General features: G+C 47.1%; 1 protein-coding gene across 2 annotated transcripts in view; it reads left to right on the plus strand.

Annotated features, from left to right (window-relative positions):
* PARP1 (poly(ADP-ribose) polymerase 1) overlaps positions 1 to 21,628 on the plus strand; it is a 47,666-nt gene extending 26,038 nt beyond the window's left edge. The window contains exons 9-23 of one of the 2 annotated variants that reach the window (XM_025369600.1): positions 923 to 1,063; positions 1,989 to 2,231; positions 2,508 to 2,576; positions 2,872 to 3,004; positions 5,287 to 5,482; positions 8,239 to 8,367; positions 11,968 to 12,051; positions 14,158 to 14,280; positions 14,870 to 14,998; positions 16,393 to 16,491; positions 17,270 to 17,422; positions 18,353 to 18,480; positions 19,264 to 19,325; positions 20,321 to 20,435; positions 20,781 to 21,626. In XM_025369600.1, the coding sequence (XP_025225385.1) occupies positions 923 to 1,063; positions 1,989 to 2,231; positions 2,508 to 2,576; positions 2,872 to 3,004; positions 5,287 to 5,482; positions 8,239 to 8,367; positions 11,968 to 12,051; positions 14,158 to 14,280; positions 14,870 to 14,998; positions 16,393 to 16,491; positions 17,270 to 17,422; positions 18,353 to 18,480; positions 19,264 to 19,325; positions 20,321 to 20,435; positions 20,781 to 20,862 (1,886 nt within the window). In that variant the 3' untranslated portion in view covers positions 20,863 to 21,626. Of the gene's footprint in view, positions 1 to 922; positions 1,064 to 1,988; positions 2,232 to 2,507; positions 2,577 to 2,871; positions 3,005 to 5,286; positions 5,483 to 8,238; positions 8,368 to 11,967; positions 12,052 to 14,157; positions 14,281 to 14,869; positions 14,999 to 16,392; positions 16,492 to 17,269; positions 17,423 to 18,352; positions 18,481 to 19,263; positions 19,326 to 20,320 lie in introns of both variants that reach the window. The other variant, XM_025369509.1, reaches the window with a different exon arrangement.
* The last annotated feature ends 578 nt before the right edge of the window (positions 21,629 to 22,206 follow it).

Here is a 22,206-nt window from a genome sequence, read left to right on the forward strand (position 1 = left end):
AATATAAACCTGTTGTTGACCTCCTTTTCATATCCTGAGAGGGGACCAGTGGTCACTGCAGTGTGTGTGGGTGGTCATCCCGAGTCCACTGTGCTGCTGGCAGCCTGGGTCCAGGTGCCCACATGAAGGGCCAGGTGGGGGCTGGCATTCTGACCCCTCCATGGAGGGTTCCCTCCTCTGCTTTCCCCTGACTTGCAATTCAGCATAAATCAATAATTGTGTTCTCTGGAGACCTCACCAGTTTCAGTTAAACTGTCAGTGTTTCCTGGTGGTTTGCCCTCACAGGGAAGGCAGTGAGGACTTTTCCTTGCAGCATCTCCAGTTCTGGAAACGTGTCGCCAGCACTGTGTTGTTTGCTGTGAACAGAAGGCACACCCCTGTCCAGGCCTTTCTGGCCTGGGTCAGTGCACACCAGGCAGCTGCTTTTCACCTAGAATCGGTTAGCTCAGCTCAGTGTGATTGTGCTGGCCACTGCTTTGAGGGACTGTCATGGACATGTCTCATTTTAAAATGGGGTTAATTAATAAGAATTGCAGTTTGGGAGAATAACAGAAGGAATTGGGGGTTCATGTGACCTTACCCCTCTTCCCATCCTGGTCCCTCATCTGCAGATGCAGCCTTCCTAGCCTGACCATGGAGCGGACCTGGGGTAATCCCCAGCTGCCCGGCTCACACCAGCAAGGCTGGCCTGGCCATGGAGTGGCATTTTGTGGCTTGCTCCCTGCCCAGTCCTTTCTGTGTTGAGGAACATCTGTAGGTGCTCAGGTGGCAGCTTGCTGTCCCGTCCTGTTTTCTCGCAAGTGTATTTTCATAGGCTTTTCCCCAGGAGCTCCCTGCTTGGCTCGCCTGCTCCTCTACCTCCCCTTACTGGGGAGCAGCACCAGAGTTGGCCTTGCTGAATGATTCTCTCCTTTCATCCCAGATAAGCCATTATCCAACATGAAGATCCTGACTCTTGGGAAGCTCTCCCGGAACAAGGATGAAGTGAAGGCTATGATTGAGAAACTCGGGGGGAAGTTGACAGGGACACCCAATAAGGCTTCCCTGTGCATCAGCACCAAAAGTGAGTTGAATCTGAATTTGTGCAACAGGGATAATGCTTCTGTATCTTATGATTGTGATGACGAGTCAGTGAGGAAGAGTCGATCACAGCACTCCAAAACTGGATCTTAACATCATCATCGCTCTGGTTCTTTACGAAGGGAAACGAGTATTTGCCCTCAGTGTCGCTGCTTTGTGCTATAGATTCACATGTGTTGCATGTTCCCAACTAAAGACGGTAAGCTACTACAGGTTGAGTCTTCCTAGTCCCGAAATCCAAACAAATTGCCTCAAAAGTCAACACTTTTTGAGTGGCAGCGTAATGCTCAAAGGAAATGCTCATTGGAGCATTTCAGATTTCAGAGTTTTGGATTAGGGATGCTCAGTCAGTAAATACGAAGCAAGTATTTTAAGGTCTGAAAAGTTTCTGGTCTGAAGCATCTTGGATAAGGGAAACTGCTCAACCTGTATTCTCATCACTTCGCACTGCTCTGTAAGATGTGCGTAGATCTCTGCCAAAACAGAAGTTCATGGTTCAAGTATGTTTGGAAAAGGTAGGGTGAAACAAAAGGTAAACAGGTTTCTGTGTGGGTCTATTATGCCGACTACCACTGTAGGTCTTCAGGAACCAGAGAAATACAACACAGGATTTCCCATACATATTTGACATCAGGGTGTTTTTTCCTTGGAGTGTCTGTTAACATCGTGCTGTAGAATGGCTTGGAGAAGGCTGCCCTGGCTCATCATACCTTAGAAAAGGGGGAATATTGCTGATCAAGATGATCGTTTGAATGAAAAACACTTTTGGGAGCATTAGACTTGGAAACAAAGGAGAGCTGTGGATGTTGAGGGTTTGGAATTACACAGTAAATATAACTATAGTAATTTGAGGTTTCAGTTTTGTTTTAAACTTATATTTCATTTTTTTTTCCTTTCAATTTGAACAGAGGAGGTGGAAAAGATGAATAAGAAGATGGAGGAAGTAAAGGAAGCCAACATCCGAGTTGTGTCTGAGGACTTCCTCCAGGACGTCTCCGCCTCCACCAAGAGCCTTCAGGAGTTGTTCTTAGCACACATCTTGTCCCCTTGGGGGGCAGAGGTGAAGGCAGAGCCTGTCGAAGTTGTGGCCCCAAAAGGGAAGTCAGGGGCTGCACTCTCCAAAAAAAGCAAGGGCCAGGTCAAGGAGGAAGGTGAGGGCCCCAAGCTGCCCCCTCCAGGGCCAAAAGCTGGGGACATTGGTGGCCAGGTTGGCCTGCACAGAACCTGTCCCTTTGTGTCCCAGACATGGCCTGTTGAGTGCTGCAGAGCAGGAAACAGAATGGCAGGCGCTTTGGGGTGGTGGGAGGAGTGTGTATATAGATGCCGAGTTGACAGATCATGCGAATGAGAACGACTCATTTGCCTTCTACCTTCCCCTTTTTAGTTACGTTTAACTTCGTGTTGACATTTTTCTGTTCCCTTCCAAGGTATCAACAAATCTGAAAAGAGAATGAAATTAACTCTTAAAGGAGGAGCAGCTGTGGATCCTGATTCTGGTAAGCAAACAGGACTGCCAGCCGAGTGGGCCACGTGCCCCACCCCCCACCAGCAGACTAGGAGCACACATCCGAATGCCTGCAGCACACCTGGGGCAGTGTGGTCGTGGCTTTCCCCTCAGGCCTCTTTCACCAGCTCCCCCAGTCCTGAGAACACACATTTCAGGGGGAACCTCCTGAAGGTGGTGTTAGTGTATCCAAAAGGCATGAACCTCAGGCCTGCAAACCCCTTCTCCCTGAGAGCACTAGCCCCTCAAGGGGAGAGAAAACTGTAGGTGCTTTGCCTCCGGGACAGGACTGGAACACTCTGCGCATGTCCTGGAGAAAGGTGGGAAGGTCTTCAGTGCCACCCTCGGCCTGGTGGACATCGTTAAAGGAACCAACTCCTATTACAAGCTGCAGCTTCTGGAGGACGACAAGGAAAGCAGGTGAGTTCTGCAGATGTAGCCTGGTTGTGCAGAGACATGGGCCCGTCCTGCATCAGTCAATGCTGTGCCATCAGCCTTGTGAAACCCGTTAGGCCCAGTGCCTAGGGAATGAAATCTAATCACAGAGATCAAAAACGAACCATGAGGCCTTTCTTTAAAGGGGAGAAAGAAGCCACCTACTAACCAGTAGCATTGCTGTCCTTGTACAGTTGTCCTAAGGTATGGTTTCACGTATTCTCCCACTGGCTTTTCTTTTTGTTTGGTGGGGTTTTTTTGTTTGTTTGTTTGTTTTTCCAACTATTTGTTGTGTTTTTTGAAACAGTCTCACTCTGTTACCCAGGCTGGAGTGCAGTGGTGTAATCACAGCTCAGTGGAGCCTGGACCTCCCAGGCTCAAGCAATCCTCTCACCTCAGCCTCCCAAGTAACTGGGACCATAGGTGCACACCACCATGCCTTATTTTTTATGGAGACAGGGGCCTCACTCTGTTGCCCAGGCTGGTCTCAAACTCCTGGACTCAAGTGATCCTCCCGCCTCAGCCTCCCAAAGTGCTGGGATTACAGGCATGAGCCACTGCACCCAGCCCCAGCTGGCTTTTCTTTCAGCTGCTTGAATCAGGATTTTCTAATTTTACATATGTTTTAAAACTTTGAAGCAAATAAAGGTTGGCAAGCGTTGAACTTACTTTTTAATGTTCAAACTCCCTAGTAACTAAAGAGGTTTGGATTGGCCTTTTTTTTTATTAACATGATGAGACAGGCAAGGGTGTATTCTGGATTGTGGGGTACAGCAGCTGGGAGGTGATGAGAGGGTGGGCTGGCTTTTGTCCTTATGTATCTAGGCAGAGTGGTCCTTAGCTAGTGAGTTCATTGCCCTGTGGTACAGCCAACACAAAACAGGATTTATGTGTCAGTGGAAAGGCGTATGGAAGGAACTCTTATTAAATTCTAACGTTGATTGTGGATGTGTACATTTTTCTGGTGGCTTAGATTTGCTGGTGTTAAGTGAAAGGGTGGTGTGGGCTGTTAGGGTCAGAAAAAATTTTCAACATAGATCCAAGTAGTGCTTCCCAAAACTTTTCACAGGAAAAACCAAGCAGAGAATGAATTGTTATACCCCCGTGCAGTAGCCCAGAGAATGGCCAGGGAGTCCCCAATTTTCTTTGAAGTCTATAGTTCTGTCTTTAAAATGTACACAAATCTTGTATGTGGGTTTATGATATATCTGTATTTCTTATGAAATGAAAATTAAGTTTTGAGTTTAAAACTTTTAAATTAAGCAGAGTTGTCCTGGAGAAAGGTGGGAAGGTCTTCAGTGCCACCCTCGGCCTGGTGGACATCGTTAATTTAATTTAAAGTTAATTTAAAAAATTAACTCTGCTTTGAGTTAATGAAAAATTAGCTCATCCAAAGCTAAGCAGCACAGCAGCTGGATATGTGTGATGTGCACCCTCAATTGAGATGGAATTTGAACATGACAGCCTGCATCTCTTTTTTTTTTTTTTTTTTTGTTTTTGAGACGGAGTCTCGCTCTGTCGCCCAGGCTGGAGTGCAGTGGCCGGATCTCAGCTCACTGCAAGCTCCGCCTCCCAGGTTCACGCCATTCTCCAGCCTCAGCCTCCCGAGTAGCTGGGACTACAGGCGCCCGCCACCTCGCCGAGCTAGCTTTTTGTATTTCTTAATAGAGACAGGGTTTCACCATGTTAGCCAGGATGGTCTCGATCTCCTGACCTCGTGATACGCCCATCTCAGCCTCCCAAAGTGCTGGGATTACAGGCGTGAGCCACCGTGCCTGGCCGACAGCCTGCATCTCTAGGTCACCGGAACTGAGGAGCCATTGCCACTGCGCCCCTCATTTCATCGTATCTTAGCCTCGGATCTGAGTTGAAAGTTAATTATTTTTAGGGTACAGCTTTAAGGGTTGTCTCCTTGAACACATGACTTCCAGACAGTACTTTGTATTTCTTTGGGGAGAGGAGTAGAATCGTTTTTATGCAAAGGTCTACAGACTCCAGGATTCACTCCTCAGGCTTGGCTGCCAGAACCAAGTTTAAACTATTATGTGGCATTTTTTTATAGTCAATATGATTTGAAAGTTTAATGAGAGGTAAGATAAAGACCCTTTATTGTTATAGCAGTTTCTTTTGTTCTGTGTTAATCACTGTCCTTTTGGGGTGTGTAAAATTCTTCCATACCTGAATGTAATGGCAAGAAAGGGGAACTTCTCCTGAAATGGGACAGCTGACCCACACTTGTGCATCTGACACCCTCCTTCCCACCACAGGTATTGGATATTCAGGTCCTGGGGCCGTGTGGGGACGGTGATCGGTAGCAACAAACTGGAACAGATGCCGTCCAAGGAGGATGCCATTGAGCACTTCATGAAATTATATGAAGAAAAAACCGGGAACGCTTGGCACTCCAAAAATTTCACAAAGTATCCCAAAAAGTTCTACCCCCTGGAGATTGACTACGGCCAGGTAACCATATAATGCCCTTACACTGTCTGCTTCTAGGAGTAGGAAGGGACACCTTATTCTAGAAAATCCACATTGTGGATCAGATGGCATCATAGTAAACATACTACCAAATGTTGAAAGAATACTAGTCCTTCACAAATTCTCCCCCAAAAATAGAAGAAAATACCTCCCAACTCATTGCATGAAGGCCAGTACCACCCTGATACCAGAGCCAAAGCAGCACAGGAGAACTACAGAGCAATTTCCTGTGAATAGACATGCAGAAACCCTATGAATAGAGATACAAAATCCTCACAAACCGAATCCAGCAGCATAGGAGGATCTATACACCACTCCCAAGTGGGATTTATCCCAGGAATGTAAGGTTGATTCAACATTTAAAAATCAATGTAATTTATGAATAGAGTGAAGGACAAAAACCACATGATCATCTCAGTAGACAGCAGAAAAACCATTCTACACAGTCAACACCTTGAAGTATGAGATAGAGCTTAAATGAGAACTGTGGTAGCATCTTTGAGATATCAAGGAGGAACAGTCTTTTCAGTTACTCCTGAAACAATAGGGCATAATTCACAGATTCCAGATAAGGCTTTTCATCTGAACCCGTGGTGACCCTCCATCATGTGACCTGGTCTGTCAACAGAATTATAGTAACTTGACCTACTCTGCTAGGTCACACTTTATTAGTCCCAAATTATTTCCTAGTGCTGTCTCTATCTGTAGTTGTGGGCGTCTCCTTATATCTGTTAGCACACAGCATTCATTTGTCTGTTGGTTGACATTTTAACTTTTCTGTTTTGTCTTTTTTCTTTGCAAAATGCTTGCCTTTATGAAAACGGGAATTTATCACTTTTTTAATCAGGGAAAAGAAAACACATTTATTTACAAAAAGAGAGACCTGTAGGTGGGTAGAGATTTTAATTCGAAATCTTTGAGGCCTAGTATGTGTGAAAGGGGGAATTTTTTAGTTTACAGAGGGCCTCATGAACTCTCTATATTAAAAATAGGATTTACATCTTGCTTATACAATGATGAGGCTCAGACAGCAGACTTTCAGGACAGATTTGGCCTGACTCGGTAGCGCCCCTTACTGAGTTAAATATTTGTTTTAAAATGTTTTGAGAATTTACTAAGGCACAAAAAATTAAGATTGCCCGGAATTAACCACAGTTAAAATAATGGTAGATATCTCTTTCAGTCAGCTTTCACTGCATATGTACCTTTTCCACCACCATATGTACCATGTTGCAACCATCTGCTTTTTGCCCTAATGTACCAGGAACATTTCCTTATGTCTTCTAGAGCAGTGCTGTCCAATAGAATTTATAATTCAAGCCATTTCAATACATTTAAAATTTTTTATAGCCACATTTTAAAAAGCAAGAAGCCAATGAAATTAATCTTGGTATTATTTAACCCCATATATCCAAAATATTCTAATTTTAACACCTGATCAGCACCAACAATTATTAATGAGAAAATTTCCCTTTTGGCTTTTTCTCTACTAAGTGTTTGAAATCTGGTGTGTATTTTGTGCCTACAGCACGCCTCAGTTTGGCCAGTGGCTACTGTAGTGGCCACTGGCTGCACCAATCCAGAGCATTATTTAAGGCTGCATTGAATCCCATCCCATGTGTGGCTAGAATTCATCATTAATCAGAATCAGAGTAACTTAGCAGGAAGTTATTTAGATTGATTCTGGGCGTTTGCTGTAATGATGCTGATATACATATAAATATTTATGTGCTTCTGTGATTGTTGTCATTACAAGTAGTTACTGGGTCATAAGGTATATGCACTTAAATAAGGGTTTTGCACACATAGATACTTTGCCTTCCAATGAAGTTATACCCAGAAGATAACAGAGTACATTTAAGATGGTGTTTCAACACTGAGAGTAGGTCTACTATGAAGGTGAGAGCAGCAGCCATGAACACTAACAACACAAGTTAGCTCTCTGCTGCTTGGGTAAGCCAGTCTGATTCCAGGTTCAAAGCCCAATGTCAGTTCCTTTCACTCCAAATACCAAACTCCGTTTTAGTTGCTAGGGACACTGTGCTGGACAGAGCACAGTCTATGCCCTCATACAGTTCAAGTCTAAAGAGTTAAAGCAGTTTCAGTACAGTGTGATCTTGACATAACCTGGGTTCTTCAGACAGTGGGGGTGGAGCCTCAATAGTTTATTAGGCAATGTAGGAGGAGGACGGACAGTTAATGCTACGACGTGCTTTAACACTGTCAGACTGGCTGGCAGCGCATGGGACTGGTTGCTTGGTCCTTTGGGAATTTAGAGAAGGCTATATAAACTTAGTCTTGCAACTGGCCCTAGTGTGAGGAAGTGTAAGAAAAAAAGAGAAATAATTTGTCCTTCAGTTTCATGTCCTATTGCCCCAAGGTTTGCCTCTACAGTTGCCCAGCACTTCCAGGTTGGGCATGAGTGGGCACTAGGCAGGTTCCCAGGCAGGGACCAGCAACCCCAGGGTGGGTCAGCCCATGCAGATGCTGCAGTGGCAACAAGAATAAGAATCCGCCAAGAAAACTTCGGGGGCGGGCACAGGAAGAGTCTGACCCGTGTACAGCATCAGGCACCTTCATCCTGGCTGCTGTTTCCATACCTTTTTGATTAATACTCAGCTTTTTTTGCTGGTGGCACTCTAGCCTATGTCCTTTGTCTGCAGCCCGGCCCCACAGACACAGACACCTTGGTTGAGTTGTTGATTTGGGTCTCTTGGTAATGTGCTTTTTTCCTGAAGGATGAAGAGGCAGTGAAGAAGCTGACAGTAAATCCTGGCACCAAGTCCAAGCTCCCCAAGCCAGTTCAGGACCTCATCAAGCTGATCTTTGATGTGGAAAGTATGAAGAAAGCCATGGTGGAATATGAGGTTATTGCGCTTTATCATTTTATCTGTGAGCATTTGCTGTGGATGATGATTTGCTGAGCTAGTGAAGAGCTCTGCCTGTTCTTGTTTCTGTTTCAAAAACAGAATACATTGGCTGTCAGCTTCTCGTACCTGTCCTTCAATCTTAAATTGTGTGAGTGCTGGGGCCTGGAGTGGTTGCACTTTTGCAGAGGGTTGTTTGATTTGCAGTGAAGCATGTGATGTGTTGGAGAGAGCTGTTCCCTGGTCCCTAGTCCCCTTTGTACTTTTTTTTTTTTTTTTTTTTTTTTTTGAGATGGAGTCTCACCATGTTGTTGCCCAAGCAGCTGGTCTCCAACTGCTGAGCTCAAGTGATCCACCCACCTCGGTCTCCCTAAATGCTAGGAATACAGTGTGAGCCACTGTGACCAGCCCACCCTTTGTATTTTTCCCCTTCTTCATGCTGCGGCAGGGTGTATTAGTCTTGCTTCTTTTGTGGCCCAACCAAACCAACCAACTGGAGTTACCATGGGAAGTGCAAGACAGCCCACTTAGAGTAAAAGAAAATTGCTGTGACACTTATTCATAAGATAAAATTCATACCACTCTCTAAAAGGTCGGCAGTGGGGTGGGGGTGATGGTTGTTGGATTAGTCATGCTTCTGTCCAGGGCAGAATGGCAGAGACTGCAGCCAGAGGCTCTGTGTTTCCTGTCTGTCCTCCTTCTCATCTCCGCTCTCCCTCTGGGAGATGAGTGCAAAAGGGTGGACCCCTTGTTCTTGCTGCTCCTAGCATCAGAGGTCTTAAGTACTGACCCTGGGGGCCTTCAGAGCAGAGATGGACCCACCTGGCCAGCAAACACCCTCTCCTCTTCCCTAGCCAATGAACCCAGAAGCTTCAGGCTGCTCTGAAAAACAAGCAGCTGCGATGCATATGGTTATTCCCTTTGTCCTGGGCTCCTAGGAACCAGTGGAGGTTGAGAGTCTCAGATCAGCCTTAAAGCATTCCACCCTTCTCCATGGGGTTGCTCCCTTCACGCTCACGTTCTGCTGTCTTCCCAAGTCCTTCCTCCTAGAGCCTCCTGGCCTGCCTTAGAGCTGGGAGGACAGGGGGTCAAAACTGGGCAGTATAAGCCCCATGGACATCAGGGCCAACCCAGTATCTCCCAGCCAAGAGCTCAGCGTGGCAGGAATGCTCACGCCTGTGCTGTTGTAGAGTGGAGTGTTGAGTTACATCCTCTAACGGGTTTTAAAAATGGCCAGGGCTTGTTCGCTGTGCTTGTTCAAATCGCTGTGTCACCTGACTTGTTTATGAGGTCTACTAGTGTGAACAGCTTATGGGTGGGCTCACTGAGAATGAGGGACAGGGGGAGGGAAAGGTTGAGAGGTGCTACGGTAAGGGAGAAGAGGGCCTCGTTTCATTCACGTTTTGAAGTCCTGCACATCATTTCCAGTCTCCCCCACCTTGGTCTATCTGTGATTCTTAGAAGTTCTCAGCTATTTTCAAAGCCAAGTCCTTTCCTGTGAAATGTTGTTTTTGTTGTTGTTTTGTGTTTGGTTTGGTTTGAGATGGAGTTTCACTCTTTTTGCCCAGGCTAGGGTGCAATGGCACGATCTCAGCTCACTGTAACCTCCACCTCCTGGGTTCAAGCAATTCTCCAACCTCAGCCTCTCGAGTAGCTGGGACTACAGGCATGCACCACTATGCCTGGCTAATTTTTTTTTTATTTTTAGTAGAGATGGGGTTTCACCATTTTGGCCAGGTTGGTCTTGAACTCCTGACCTCAGGTGATCCACCTGCCTCAGCCTCCCAAAGTGCTGGGATTATAGGCATGAGCCATGGCACACAGCCTGAAATGACATTTTAATGTTTTTCACTGGACAGGTAACTAGTTTAGCAGGAAGAAAAGGGACATGGGCGTTGCTTGCTGAAACAAGCTAGAAGGCAGCTAGCTGGAAGTGTGTGGAAAGCTGGATGCCCGCTCCTGACCTCAGCGGGGTCCACGTGGAATTGGAGTAACCATGTAGAGAAGGAGACACAGTGGCCCTCAGGGCTTCATCCTTAGCACCAGGGGAACCTGACTCTCCCTGTGAGGAGGGCACATCCTGAGTCCAGAAGGGAATGGGCTCCAGGTAGTCAGGACACACAGCGGAGGGCAGGGTTCCAGGCTGCAGCCCTAGGAGTCCCCTTCTGGCTGCAGCTGGGGCTCATGGGTCCCCAGTGCCAAGGTATTTCTCCCACTTTTCTCTTTCTCTCTAAACTGGGCAGCTGTGGAGCCACTGCTCCCAGCCCACCATCCAGCGCTGTGCCTGAGTTTCTTTTCCAGTAGCGAGGGCAGCCTGTGTGGATGGAGCCCACCTCTTATTTTTAGTCTGTGCGTATGTTTTGAGGGGCGTACAATTAGGGAAACTAGGTATTTTCTTTTTTTTACATAAACACCAGAATTATACAGCTTGGAAAATGTGCCCTTCAAAGTTCTGCCCTCACTCTGGCCATGCCGTGCCATCAGAACTTCTTTTGGGAATCCTTCTTGAGAACTGCTTTCAGAGCTGATTGAGAGTCCATACCAAAGTCACTCTGTTCTTTTATTATACCTTGTTCTTGGCTTGAAATAGATTATCCACCTTCTTCCCCAGATGTGGCTGTGGCTACTTAATTCTTGCCAGTAATCAGATCTTCCCTTAGGATGGAGTTTGCAGTATTGAGTGTACAGGGAAGCCCAGGTCAGGGCTTGTGGATTTTATTAGAAGCTGTTGCTGCTGGCTTTTGGTCAGTGCCTGATGAGCTGTGAGTACTTTTCACATCCTTTTATTTAATTTTATCACCATAGCAGTTCCATTTCTAAGATTCTTGTTCAGTTCTTTGTTCCAAGCACTGCAGGAAGTGCTGGACGTGCAGAAATGGAAAGGTGCAGTCGCAGCCCCCGGGGATCTCAGAAGGGTCTATTGGCAAAGCCCCAGAGATGATGTCTCAGGATACAGTGTGGGGCCCATTGGTACACAGGTGTCTCCACGCAGGGGCTGAGCCAAATAGGCAGGGCTGCTCGCAAAAGGGAATGAGTGCCTTTTGAGGAAATGGCCCCACTTAACAAATGGAAAACGAAGGCTGCAGATCTCATGCTTCTTCCGCTGCAGCTTCTCTTGATGTCAGGCAGTTCCCAAGATATGAGCAGTAGCAATATTTGTTGGAGGTGACTGATCTGAAAGGGACAGCATTGATTTGAATGTAAGTCCGTAAGTTCAGGAGTGTGTCCTTTTTAAAAATAGTGTTCAACACTTGAAAACTCTTGGTTCTTTTCCAGCTGGGAACCCAGGGAGGGGTGCACTTAACCGCCTTGGCTCTGGGACCCCAGGGAAGGCCACTGGGCGAGGGGGTCAGCATGACTTATGGCTTGGCTAAGCCGAGCCGTAAAGGAAGTGAGCAAGAATCTTCAGACACACTACCATCTCTCATTGGGGGAGTGGGGCTACAAACTCTGGATTTGGGTCACTGGTGTCCTCAGGAAATCCCAGCAGGCTCCTGACTGCTTCTGTTGGGGGCCTGAGGGTGGGCTGCTCGGTCCAGCTCTCCTGCTATCACACTGCGCAGTCCCCAGCTTTCAGAGCGAAATCCCCTGTCTCCTCAGATCGACCTTCAGAAGATGCCCTTGGGGAAGCTGAGCAAAAGGCAGATCCAGGCTGCGTACTCCATCCTCAGTGAGGTACAGCAGGTAAGCACAGGGCCGCTAGGGGCCTCCTGGAACCTCCCCTGGCTGACTTAGGGGGCGAGACCTGGGGGTGGCCAGGGGTAACATTTACTCAAGGTTAAGAAACTGGAAGTACTGAACTGCATATCACGAGGGTTTAGATTTTTTTTAGTTCAATAAATGGCAAGTGCCTGCCACTTACAAAAGTTTATCATAAAACTAATGAATGGCAACATTTTCAGTTGTCAGATGCATAGTAAACTGCCTATAAACTTGAAGACGTTGGTTACCCTCTCTCTTAAAAGTAAAGGCATCCCTCTGTATCCTCGAGGATTGCTTCCAGGACTGCCTTGTGGTCACTAAAATTCACTCATGCTCAAGTCCTACAGTCCACCCTGCAGAACCCGTGGAGGAGAAAAGTTGGCCCTGCACATCTGTGGGTCTCGCATCCTGAGATTTTTTTGTGGGAGGGGGGATTTTTCTTTTCTTTTTCTTTTTTGAGACAGAGTCTCGCTGTGTCCCCCAGGCTGAAGTGCAGTGGCACAATCTCAGCTCACTGCAACCTCCGCCCCCAGGTTCAAGCGATTCTCATGCCGAGTAGCTGAGGTTACAAGCATGCGCCACCACGCCCAGCTAATTTTTTGTGTTTTTAGTAGAGGTGAGGTTTCACTATGTTGGCCAGACTGGTCTCGAACTCCTGGGTTCAAGTGATCCGCCCACCTCAGCCTCCCTAAGTGCTGGGATTACAGGCATGAGCCACCACACCTGGCCTGAGAATAATATATTTTTGATCTGAGTTTGGTTGAATTCTCAACTGCAGAGCCCACAGGTGTAGAGAGCTAACTGTATTTATTGAAAACATCTGTGTATAAGTGGACCTGCACACTTCAAATCGATTGTTCAAGGGTCACCTGCGTTGTGGTTTTTATTTTATGTGTCCTTAAGAGTTAGGCAGAGTTTATTGTGCAGTTACTAGGAAGTCATCAGATGGAAACCTCTTTCATTCATGTTATTTCAACATTCTTCGAGCATCTTTCAAGGTCTCCCAGTCCTGGAACCTTCCAGCTACATCCCAGAGAAGCTGGAGGGTTCCGCTTATGTTTGTGGGTGGATACAGGCTTGGCCTATAGAAAGAAGGAAAGCACACGGGAAACAGAAGTGGGCCTAGGCAGCGGGCTTTCTGGCTGGTGCTGGAGAAAAGGCCCTGAACCGGATCTGTCAACTCCAGTTACAGCTGGCTCTGAGCAGTGAACGTCTCTCCTTATTCCTCACTGACTGAGAACTTGCAAGGCTTTCCTCAGCCCCTGCTTCTTCCCATGCCATAGTCTTCAGGTAGAAGAGCTGGAATAGCATCCTTACCCATTTCCAGAGCCACCTGGGCAGCACAGATGGAAGTTGTACGACTTGGTGAAGTCCATGTTACAGCAAGAAGCAGGCGTGGGGCTTCAGACCTGCTGGGTGCCACTTGATACCCCCTTGACCTTCTTGTGGTCACCTAGGCTGTCTGCCAAATTCCTGGAATCCCAATGGCCCCACTCTTCATCTCTGTGCATTTTTTGCACACCCTTTACATATAGAGCACCAACTGACACTGGCAGTAAGTGTAAGGGTTGCTTAGCCTTTCTGTGCCTGGCCACTTCAACCTCCAGGTACAGTAAAAACTAATGCCAATGAAGGTCAGTGGAGACAAGGAGCCTGACTGAATTTTATAGCAATGGGCAACTTCCTCCCAACATTTTATTATGAAAATGTTTCAAACATACAAAAAGTTGAAGAAATTTTACAGCAGTAGTCATGAGCCCACCACCTAGATTTTACAGTTAACATTTTGCATAGTTGTGGCGGGGTTTCAGATGTCTGTAACTGCACAGTTCTTTGTACAAATGAAAGTGCATGGGAGAAGCCCATCGTGTTGAGCAGTGCTTTTAGAGGATAGGGGTCCTGTGCTGCTCAGTGGTGTAGCTTTAACAGGAAGGTGGTCTTCTGGTCGTTTGCCATGCATCCTGGCATGTGCACATACCACGCTACTTCTGGACCTGCTGCAGCACCCACCTGCTAGAAGGGAAAGCCTGGCCGGGGGCTCGGAGCTGCTTCGTCAGTCTTGTGTTCCTTCTGTCCCCTCGTCTCCAGGCAGTGTCTCAGGGCAGCAGCGACTCTCAGATCCTGGATCTCTCAAATCGCTTTTACACCCTGATCCCCCATGACTTTGGGATGAAGAAGCCTCCGCTCCTGAACAGTGCAGACAGTGTGCAGGTACGCAAGGGTTCAGAAGGGACTGCAGGTCTGCTGGGCGAGGGTGTGACTCCCTTGCAACCGTCCCTCCCCGTCATGATCCCCGAGGGCAGCGCCGATGCTGGGAGGGCCACCTCCTTGCCCTTGTTTTGAAGGTGGGTTTCTACCCACACTGATGGAGGCAGAGCCATTTTTCCTGCCTCTGTTCCACCAAATCCACTGGGGAAAGAGCTGTTGGAGAGGGAGAGCCTCTCCCTCATAACAACGTCTTCCTCCCCATTTTCCCTCTCTGCCTTTTAAGAGAGCTCCTGGCTCAGGAAACATTTGTCTGAAGTACCTTCATTATAGGTCCCAAATGTCAGCTTGTATGAGAGGAAAGACAGTTCTTCCACCTCTCAACTCCCCCAGGCCGCAAGGCCTTGTTAGCATTCCAGGAAGTCCTTAGGAGAGCTCACTACGTGCAGCAGGTAACAGGCTGGCCCTGACCAGCAGGAAGGTTTGCCCTTCACTGTGTTGAACGTTCTCTGCATGTAGGTTTTCTCTGCCACCTGGGTGAGTCTGTCTCACTCACCATGATATCTAAGTCAGGGGCTTGCTTTTGCTCCTCCAGGCCAAGGTGGAAATGCTTGACAACCTGCTGGACATCGAGGTGGCCTACAGTCTGCTCAGGGGAGGGTCTGATGATAGCAGCAAGGACCCCATCGATGTCAACTATGAGAAGCTCAAAACTGACATTAAGGTAACAGGGTCAGGCCTTCCTCAAACATTTAACCTCATCCTGAGAGCAGCGGTCCCATACTTGCATGTGTGTTAGGATCTCCTGGAAAGCTTGTTAAAACACAGATGGCTGGTGCCCAGTAATTTACTTTTCTAACAAGTTCCCGGACATTGCTGCTGGTGGTCCTTTGAGAACCTCCAGGCATTTCACATGTAGATAATGCACCTTGCTTGCAAGGCAGCCTTCCAAGCCAGCACCTCAGCTTGGCATACAAATTGATTTTTGAGGGTCATACCAAAAGTTCTTTTTTTTTCCCCCTCCTTAATCTAGAGAGGAACTCTGTTTTTCTAAACCCTTGTGGTGTGAACTTTTAGAGGGCTTATTACCGATGTCCATTTCAGAAGTGGAAATGCTTGATGGCAGCTCTAATAAAAACACAGTGCTTGGGTTCATTTTTCTCTGGAGCTAAAGTGGCCTGTGTTGGCGCACACAGTCTCTGAACACCCTGCTTAGACCAACAGAGGAGGGATTTTTGCCTCAGCTTCTAGATGGCCCTGTCCTTGAGCCTGTCTCCACGCTCATGTGCCCTATTGTCCTCAGCCCATTCCCTGCAGTGTTGCAGGGGTTCAGGTGGGCTAGTGTGTTGAGTCTGGTACCAGGTGTTTACATCACTAAAGAAAGAGCCTTTGCTCCTTTCCTAGGACAAAGTGTAGATCTGTGAGTCCAAGCAGGTAAGACGCCACATGTCACTTGTTTTGCCCCTGGAGCACCTTCCTGATGGGAAAACTGTGGGAGTGGTTCTTTGTGAAGGGATTCTTATTCTCTGTTTACAATTCTGAAGACTTTTAATTAAAAGACAGTGAGGTAGACCAGCATTCCTAGGTTTTCTGAACTTTGAATATAAATATGAAAATAAAACATAACTAGTCTCATCTATAATACTCAGGTTTACTTAGCATAGATTACGTCAGCTATTTGACAGCTGCTTGTTAGGCTTGTGCACTGAGCCAGGGATAATTTTAATTGCACATCATAGCTGTGACTTCCTCTGGCCCATTGTGTTTTAACTCATGCTGAGCTGGACTCTCTTCCAGGAGCCAGTTGCTTGTTCTGGAAATGCCCTGCTCACTGACAGTGAGCCCCATATTCCAGCTTCCCTGATATCCCAAAACATAGAATTTTAAGACAAAAAGGAACCCTGAGCCCAAGTAGATGAAGAGGTGGAGGCTCAGGAAAGTGGAGCCACTGGCCCAGGATCTGCCCAGCCCACGGGCCTGGGACACAGGCTCTCGGTCATGCCTGGCTTCCTTTGAGGAGTGTGGTGTTGAGCTGTGCATCGACTGAGCCTGAGCATTCCTCCTCTGTAGCTCTCCTGGGGTCTCCTTTGTGCTAATCCCAAGATTCTGTTTACCCAGGTGGTTGGCAGAGATTCTGAAGAAGCCGAGATCATCAGGAAGTATGTTAAGAACACTCATGCAACCACACACAATGCGTATGACTTGGAAGTCATCGATGTAAGAATCCCTTCTTCCCCCACTTTCTTCTGTGTCCTGCCAGCTTTTCCCTGCCCACTCCTCCAACCTGGGCCTGGGTAGAAAAGAGCAGTTTACTTACTTTAAATAATCCAAAGAAGTGACTCATTTGTTCAGCAGAAAAATTAGTAGTCTTTTTTTTTTTTTTTTTGGCATGGAGTCTCACTCTGTCACCCAGGCTGGAGTGCAGTGGTACAATCCCAGCCCACTGCAACCTTTGCCTCCCGGGTTCAAGTGATTCTGTCTCAGCCTCCAGAGTAGCTGGGATTACAGGCATGCGCCACCACACCCGGCTAATTTTTGTATTTTTAGTAGAGGCAGGGATTCACCGTGTTGGCCAGGCTGGTCTTGAACTCCTGACCTCAGGTGATCTGCCTGCCTTGGCCTCCCAAAGTGCTGAGATTATAAAATTAGCATCTTATACAGTAGTTTGGGGATGGCTTTTTATTATGTTTTAAAGGACATTTCCCATCCCCAAACCTGGTCTCAGAACGTACAATTATCAGAGGTCTAAGATAAAGTTCCTCAAGTGCACATCTGCTGCACAGTAATACTAACTAGCAATGGCTGGGCTCTGCTGGGCCAGACCTTGACCTTCCATCCCAGCCTTGTGGAAAACATTTTCTGCATTGCAGCAGACCTTAAGTCTTCTAGCCTTAGGGACAGCCAGTCATTTCTCCTGTGTCCAGTCCTATCTTTCAATCAACCAGAGTAACAAATGGCTTCTTTTGTCCCTCCCTTTGTTTACTACTACAACCAGATCTTTAAGATAGAGCGTGAAGGCGAATGCCAGCGCTACAAGCCCTTTAAGCAGCTTCATAACCGAAGATTGCTGTGGCACGGGTCCAGGACCACCAACTTTGCCGGGATCCTGTCCCAGGGTCTTCGGATAGCCCCGCCTGAAGCACCTGTGGTATGTGCCTGGCCTAGTGAGGGGTGGGCAATACCTGTCTCTGCGGGTGTCTCCATAAAGAACTTTGAGTAAGAGGCCTAGTTGGCTTAGGGGGATTCTGCCAGACATCCTTTCTTTAGGCCTTCACCCTTTTATCCTCCTGACCCTGATCCTGTCAGGAGTTTCAAACACAGTTTCTGGAACAAAGGAGATAGGGCATCCAGGCCAGGGCCTGCTGCAAATGCTAATCGGGTGTGTTGACGAGCAAAGAACAGACACGTGGCTACAGGCCAAGCTGAGTCCAGGCCTACCTCTACCACTTCCCAGCCGGGCCACCTCTTGAGTGTCAGTGTCTTCAGCAGGAAAACGTAGTGATAAATAAGTAAGGCTTTACCCAGACACGAGGGGTCGTGATGCCACCTGCTGGATTCTAGATGGGTCCAGCTGGACAGGGCCTTCCAAGCCTCTAGTTTCACAGTTGTAGAACGAGGAGGAGAGTGGTTTAAATGATTCTCTCTGGTGCTGTGCAGTAGTGTATAACGGGCAAATGGCCTACCCTTTGTGAACCTTGTGTTTCACTTACAAAAGGGAATAAAAATACCAGCCTGCGTTCCTTGGGTGTTGACAGGCACTAGTTTAAGTAACATTGATGAGCTCATTCCATCCTCACAGCAGCTCCATGAGATTATGTTCCCCACTTAAAAGAGGCAAGTAGAGTCCAGAAAGGTTACGTAGCTTCTTGCAGCTCCTTGGCACCTGGCAGAGCTAGGATCTGAGCAGCCTGGCTTGTGAGCTAAAACTTTGGTGTTTCCTCAGCATGGGCATTGTGAGAATTAGAAGTGATGGATCGCAGCACTTAGCTGGGTGGCTTGCTCATGTTGGCACTCAGTGAACAGCTGCTCCTAATTTCCCATCAGAAGATTCTCAGCTGTCCCTTTTCCAACCTTCCAGACAGGCTACATGTTTGGTAAAGGGATCTATTTCGCTGACATGGTCTCCAAGAGTGCCAACTACTGCCATACGTCTCAGGGAGACCCGATAGGCTTAATCGTGTTGGGAGAAGTTGCCCTTGGAAACATGTGAGTAAACCTGGCTCTGGGACCGATGGCATTTCATGGGGACAGATGGAATGGGCTATAGGCAGAACTCCCTTTGGCTGGGAGAGTGGAAATTCCCCACTACAGTTACTGGACCTGCCAATTAGGATTCTTTTCTTGTAAATAACAGAATCCAATTCAAGTTAAGGGAACAAGGGAGATACAAGGATACTTCAGGAAATGCAAGGGCAGGAACGCAGCCAGGCCTCCAGAGCTGGCAGTGTCTTCTCTCCACGGACTGGGAAGCAGAGAGATTGAGTTGCACAAAGGATGATCCCCCATGGCCTCCTCCTCCACTCAGCAGTGTTTCAGTTTTCTTAGACCAACCCAAATAGAACTGGAATCTTAATCCCACTTCCAGATTCTCCACAGAGAAAGATCTGATTAGTCCAGCTTGATTTGGACATCCACCCTAGTCCTGTGAACTGTAACCAAAAGCACGGGGTCATGTAAACGGCCAGGGGTCTGGGGACTGTGGAATGTGGACGGAAACCCAGAGCTGCCGTTCACCACTCCATATAGGGCCTTTCCTTGAAAATGGCCCCATAGCAGTGATCGCTGGGCACAGACTATGTTCAGCCGCAACCGCAGCTTCAGGTTCTGGAGCAGTTCCAGAAACTCGGGAGGAAGCCTGAGCAGTTAAGGTGGTCTGGGTTTTGTGGGCTTTTATCTCATCTCTATATCTGATCTTATTCTCCTAATCAAACTGTTGGTTTTGAGAGCACAGTGTGAAAGCCTCTTCTGAGCCCGTCCTCTTTTGAATAGGTATGAACTGAAGCACGCTTCACATATCAGCAAGTTACCCAAGGGCAAGCACAGTGTCAAAGGTAAAGTGTTTCCAAAGCTGCTGCTACAGCCTAAGGCACCCTGGACAGCACAGAACGGGGGGCTTGCTGTCCTGAGAAGGCTGCCTTGTGGCTGGCTGTCAAACAGCTGGAGATTCATTTTATCCTTTTGGGGTGTGTGTGTGGTTGTTGTTGTTTGGGGGTGGTAGTGGTGGTTAATATGCTGCAGCTGACCGTGATTGGAGGTTCGTTTTGTTTATTTTTGTAAAAAAAAAAAAAAAAAAAAAAAAAGGCAAGCTCTATAGCAGGAGGTTCATTTTTAAAAACAGTTCTCTCTCTGTGGCTGCAGCTGGTATCACAGATGCCCCAGGAGAATCTTGGTGCAGGCACCAGTAACCAGGTGCATGGGTTTGGGCTTTAACCTAACTTGTAGCTACAGCATCTTGTAGCCTGGAGCATCTTGCATTGCTAGAATTTGCAGCATATGATTTAGAACTTCCCACTGCCTGGTTGAAGTGGCTGCTTTGGAATTCTGTTAAGCCAAAATGTGACCCTGTATGGAGGGTACTGCCACTGTTCTCATGAAACTCAGTGAAGGTTGATGCCCTGGAAACCTTGATTTATTGCCTTAGTTTTATATCTGAAGAAAGATAGAGCAGAGCATGTCTTTAAAATGAGCACATGAGACTGGGTGCGGTGGATCACCTGAGGTCAGGAGTTCGAGAGCATCCTGGCCAACGTAGTGAAACCCTGTCTCTACTAAAATACAAAAAATTAGCTGGGTATGGTGGCAGGTGCCTGTAATCCCAGCTACTCAGGAGGCTGAGGCACGAGAATTGCTTGAATCCGGGAGGCGGAGGTTGCAGTGAGCTGAGATCATGCTGTTGCACTCCAGCCTGGGCGACAGAGTGAGACTCCATCTCAAAAAGGGAAAAAAAAAGGCCACATGGACTCAACATCAAATAGAGCTCATCTCCCTGGAACCTTTGCCACATCTGCTCTCACAGTTCATGTCACTTGTGACTTCTGTTTTTCAGGTTTGGGCAAAACTACCCCTGACCCTTCAGCTAGTATTAGTCTGGATGGTGTAGAGGTTCCTCTTGGGACCGGGATTTCATCTGGTGTGAATGACACCTGTCTACTATATAATGAGTATCCTTTCTTGAGTATGCTGTGTGAGCACAAAGGGATGTTCTCGAGCTACAGAGTCACTTACATGCTGTCAGATTACCCAGGGCAGAGAAGGATTAGAGGCTGTCCTGTAGTCTGTCCCATGGTGACTGTTTCCCTACCGTGGTCCCTCCCTGTGCATAGTCTGGCTAACAAGGTATGAGCCTTCCCCCAGTTTCCAGAGGATGATCTCCTCTCCTCAGTCTGCCTGAAGAAGACTTAGAGTGACTTTCAGGCTGGCACTGAGCGTCCTGCCAGCCTGGGGGAGATGAGGCACATGTACCCTCTGTTGTATGACCGTTGGCTCCTTAACAAGCTTCCCCTCAGGTACATTGTCTACGATATTGCTCAGGTAAATCTGAAGTATCTGCTGAAACTGAAATTCAATTTTAAGACCTCCCTGTGGTAATTGGGAGAGGTGGCCGACTCACACCCGGTGGCTCTGGTATGAATTCACCTGAAGCGCTTCTGCACCAACTCACCTGGCCAACTAAGTTGCGCATGGATAGTGCCTGTACTAAACCACCTCAGAAAGGATTTTACAGAAATGCGTTAAAGGTTTTCTCCAACTTTTCAAGTCCCTTGTTTTGTGTTGTGTTTGTGGGGAGGGGTTGTTTGGGGGTTGTTTTTGTTTTTTCTTGCCAGGTAGATAAAACTGACATAGAGAAAAGGCTGGAGAGAGATTCTGTTTGCATAGACTAGTCCTGTGGAAAAAACCAAGCTTCGTTAGAACGTCTGCCTTACTGGTTTCCCCAGGGAAGGAAAAATACGTTTCCACTCTCTTTTCTAAGTGTTCGTCTTTAGTTTCGATTTTGGAAAGATGTTAAGCATTTTATTTTTAGTTAAAAATAAAAACTAATTTCATACTATTTAGATTTTCTTTTTTATCTTGCACTTATTGTCCGCTTTTTATTTTGTTTGCCTCTTTGTGAGGGGTGTGGGAAGACCAAAGGAAGGAACGCTAACAATTTCTCATACTTAGAAACAAAAAGAGCTTTCCTTCTCTAGGAATACTTGAACATGGGAGCTCTTGAAATACGTAGTATTAAAAGTTTCATTTGAAATTCTTGACTTTCTTATGGGCACTTTTGTCTTCCAAATTAAAACTCTACCGCCAATATACTTATCCAAGGGCTAATAGTAATACTCGATTAAAAATGCAGATGCCTTCTCTATTTGTGTATTGCGTGTCTGCTCTCATTCTGACTACAGATATGGTTAATCTTCACAGTGCAAGGTCCCAAGAGACTTTGGGGGGATTGTTTCTACCCATATCTGTGAAACCCCAGAACGTGCCAGGCAACAAACAGCATTGCTCAATGGGAATGCCCCACCTAAGGGGCAGAAAAACAAGCACCAGGCATAGGAAGACACTTTTTTTTTTTTTTTCCAACTTATCAGATGCATTGTGGTGATCAACTCATCCTGCTCTCCGGAGGACTGCCTTTCATACACCACATTGCCTCATACAACTACCCTACATTTGAGAATCATACTTAAAGGTTTACATTTCAATTGCCTGAAAGCCAGGGCCAGTGTCTTATGTCACTTCTGACCTTTTACAGAAGGGGACAAGTGAGGTAGTAGCTCACACCTGTAATCCCAGTGCTTTGGGAGGCTGAGGTGGGAGGATCATTTGAGGCCAGGAGTTCAAGACCAGCACCTTTGACCTGGAGACCCTCTCTCCTGATTATCCAGCAATCCAGGCTCTTGGGCTCCTGGGCTTCTGAGTATTCTGCACTCTACCTTTTTT

Source organism: Theropithecus gelada, chromosome 1, assembly GCF_003255815.1.
Source record: "Theropithecus gelada isolate Dixy chromosome 1, Tgel_1.0, whole genome shotgun sequence".
Classification (NCBI taxonomy): Eukaryota; Metazoa; Chordata; class Mammalia; order Primates; family Cercopithecidae; genus Theropithecus; species Theropithecus gelada.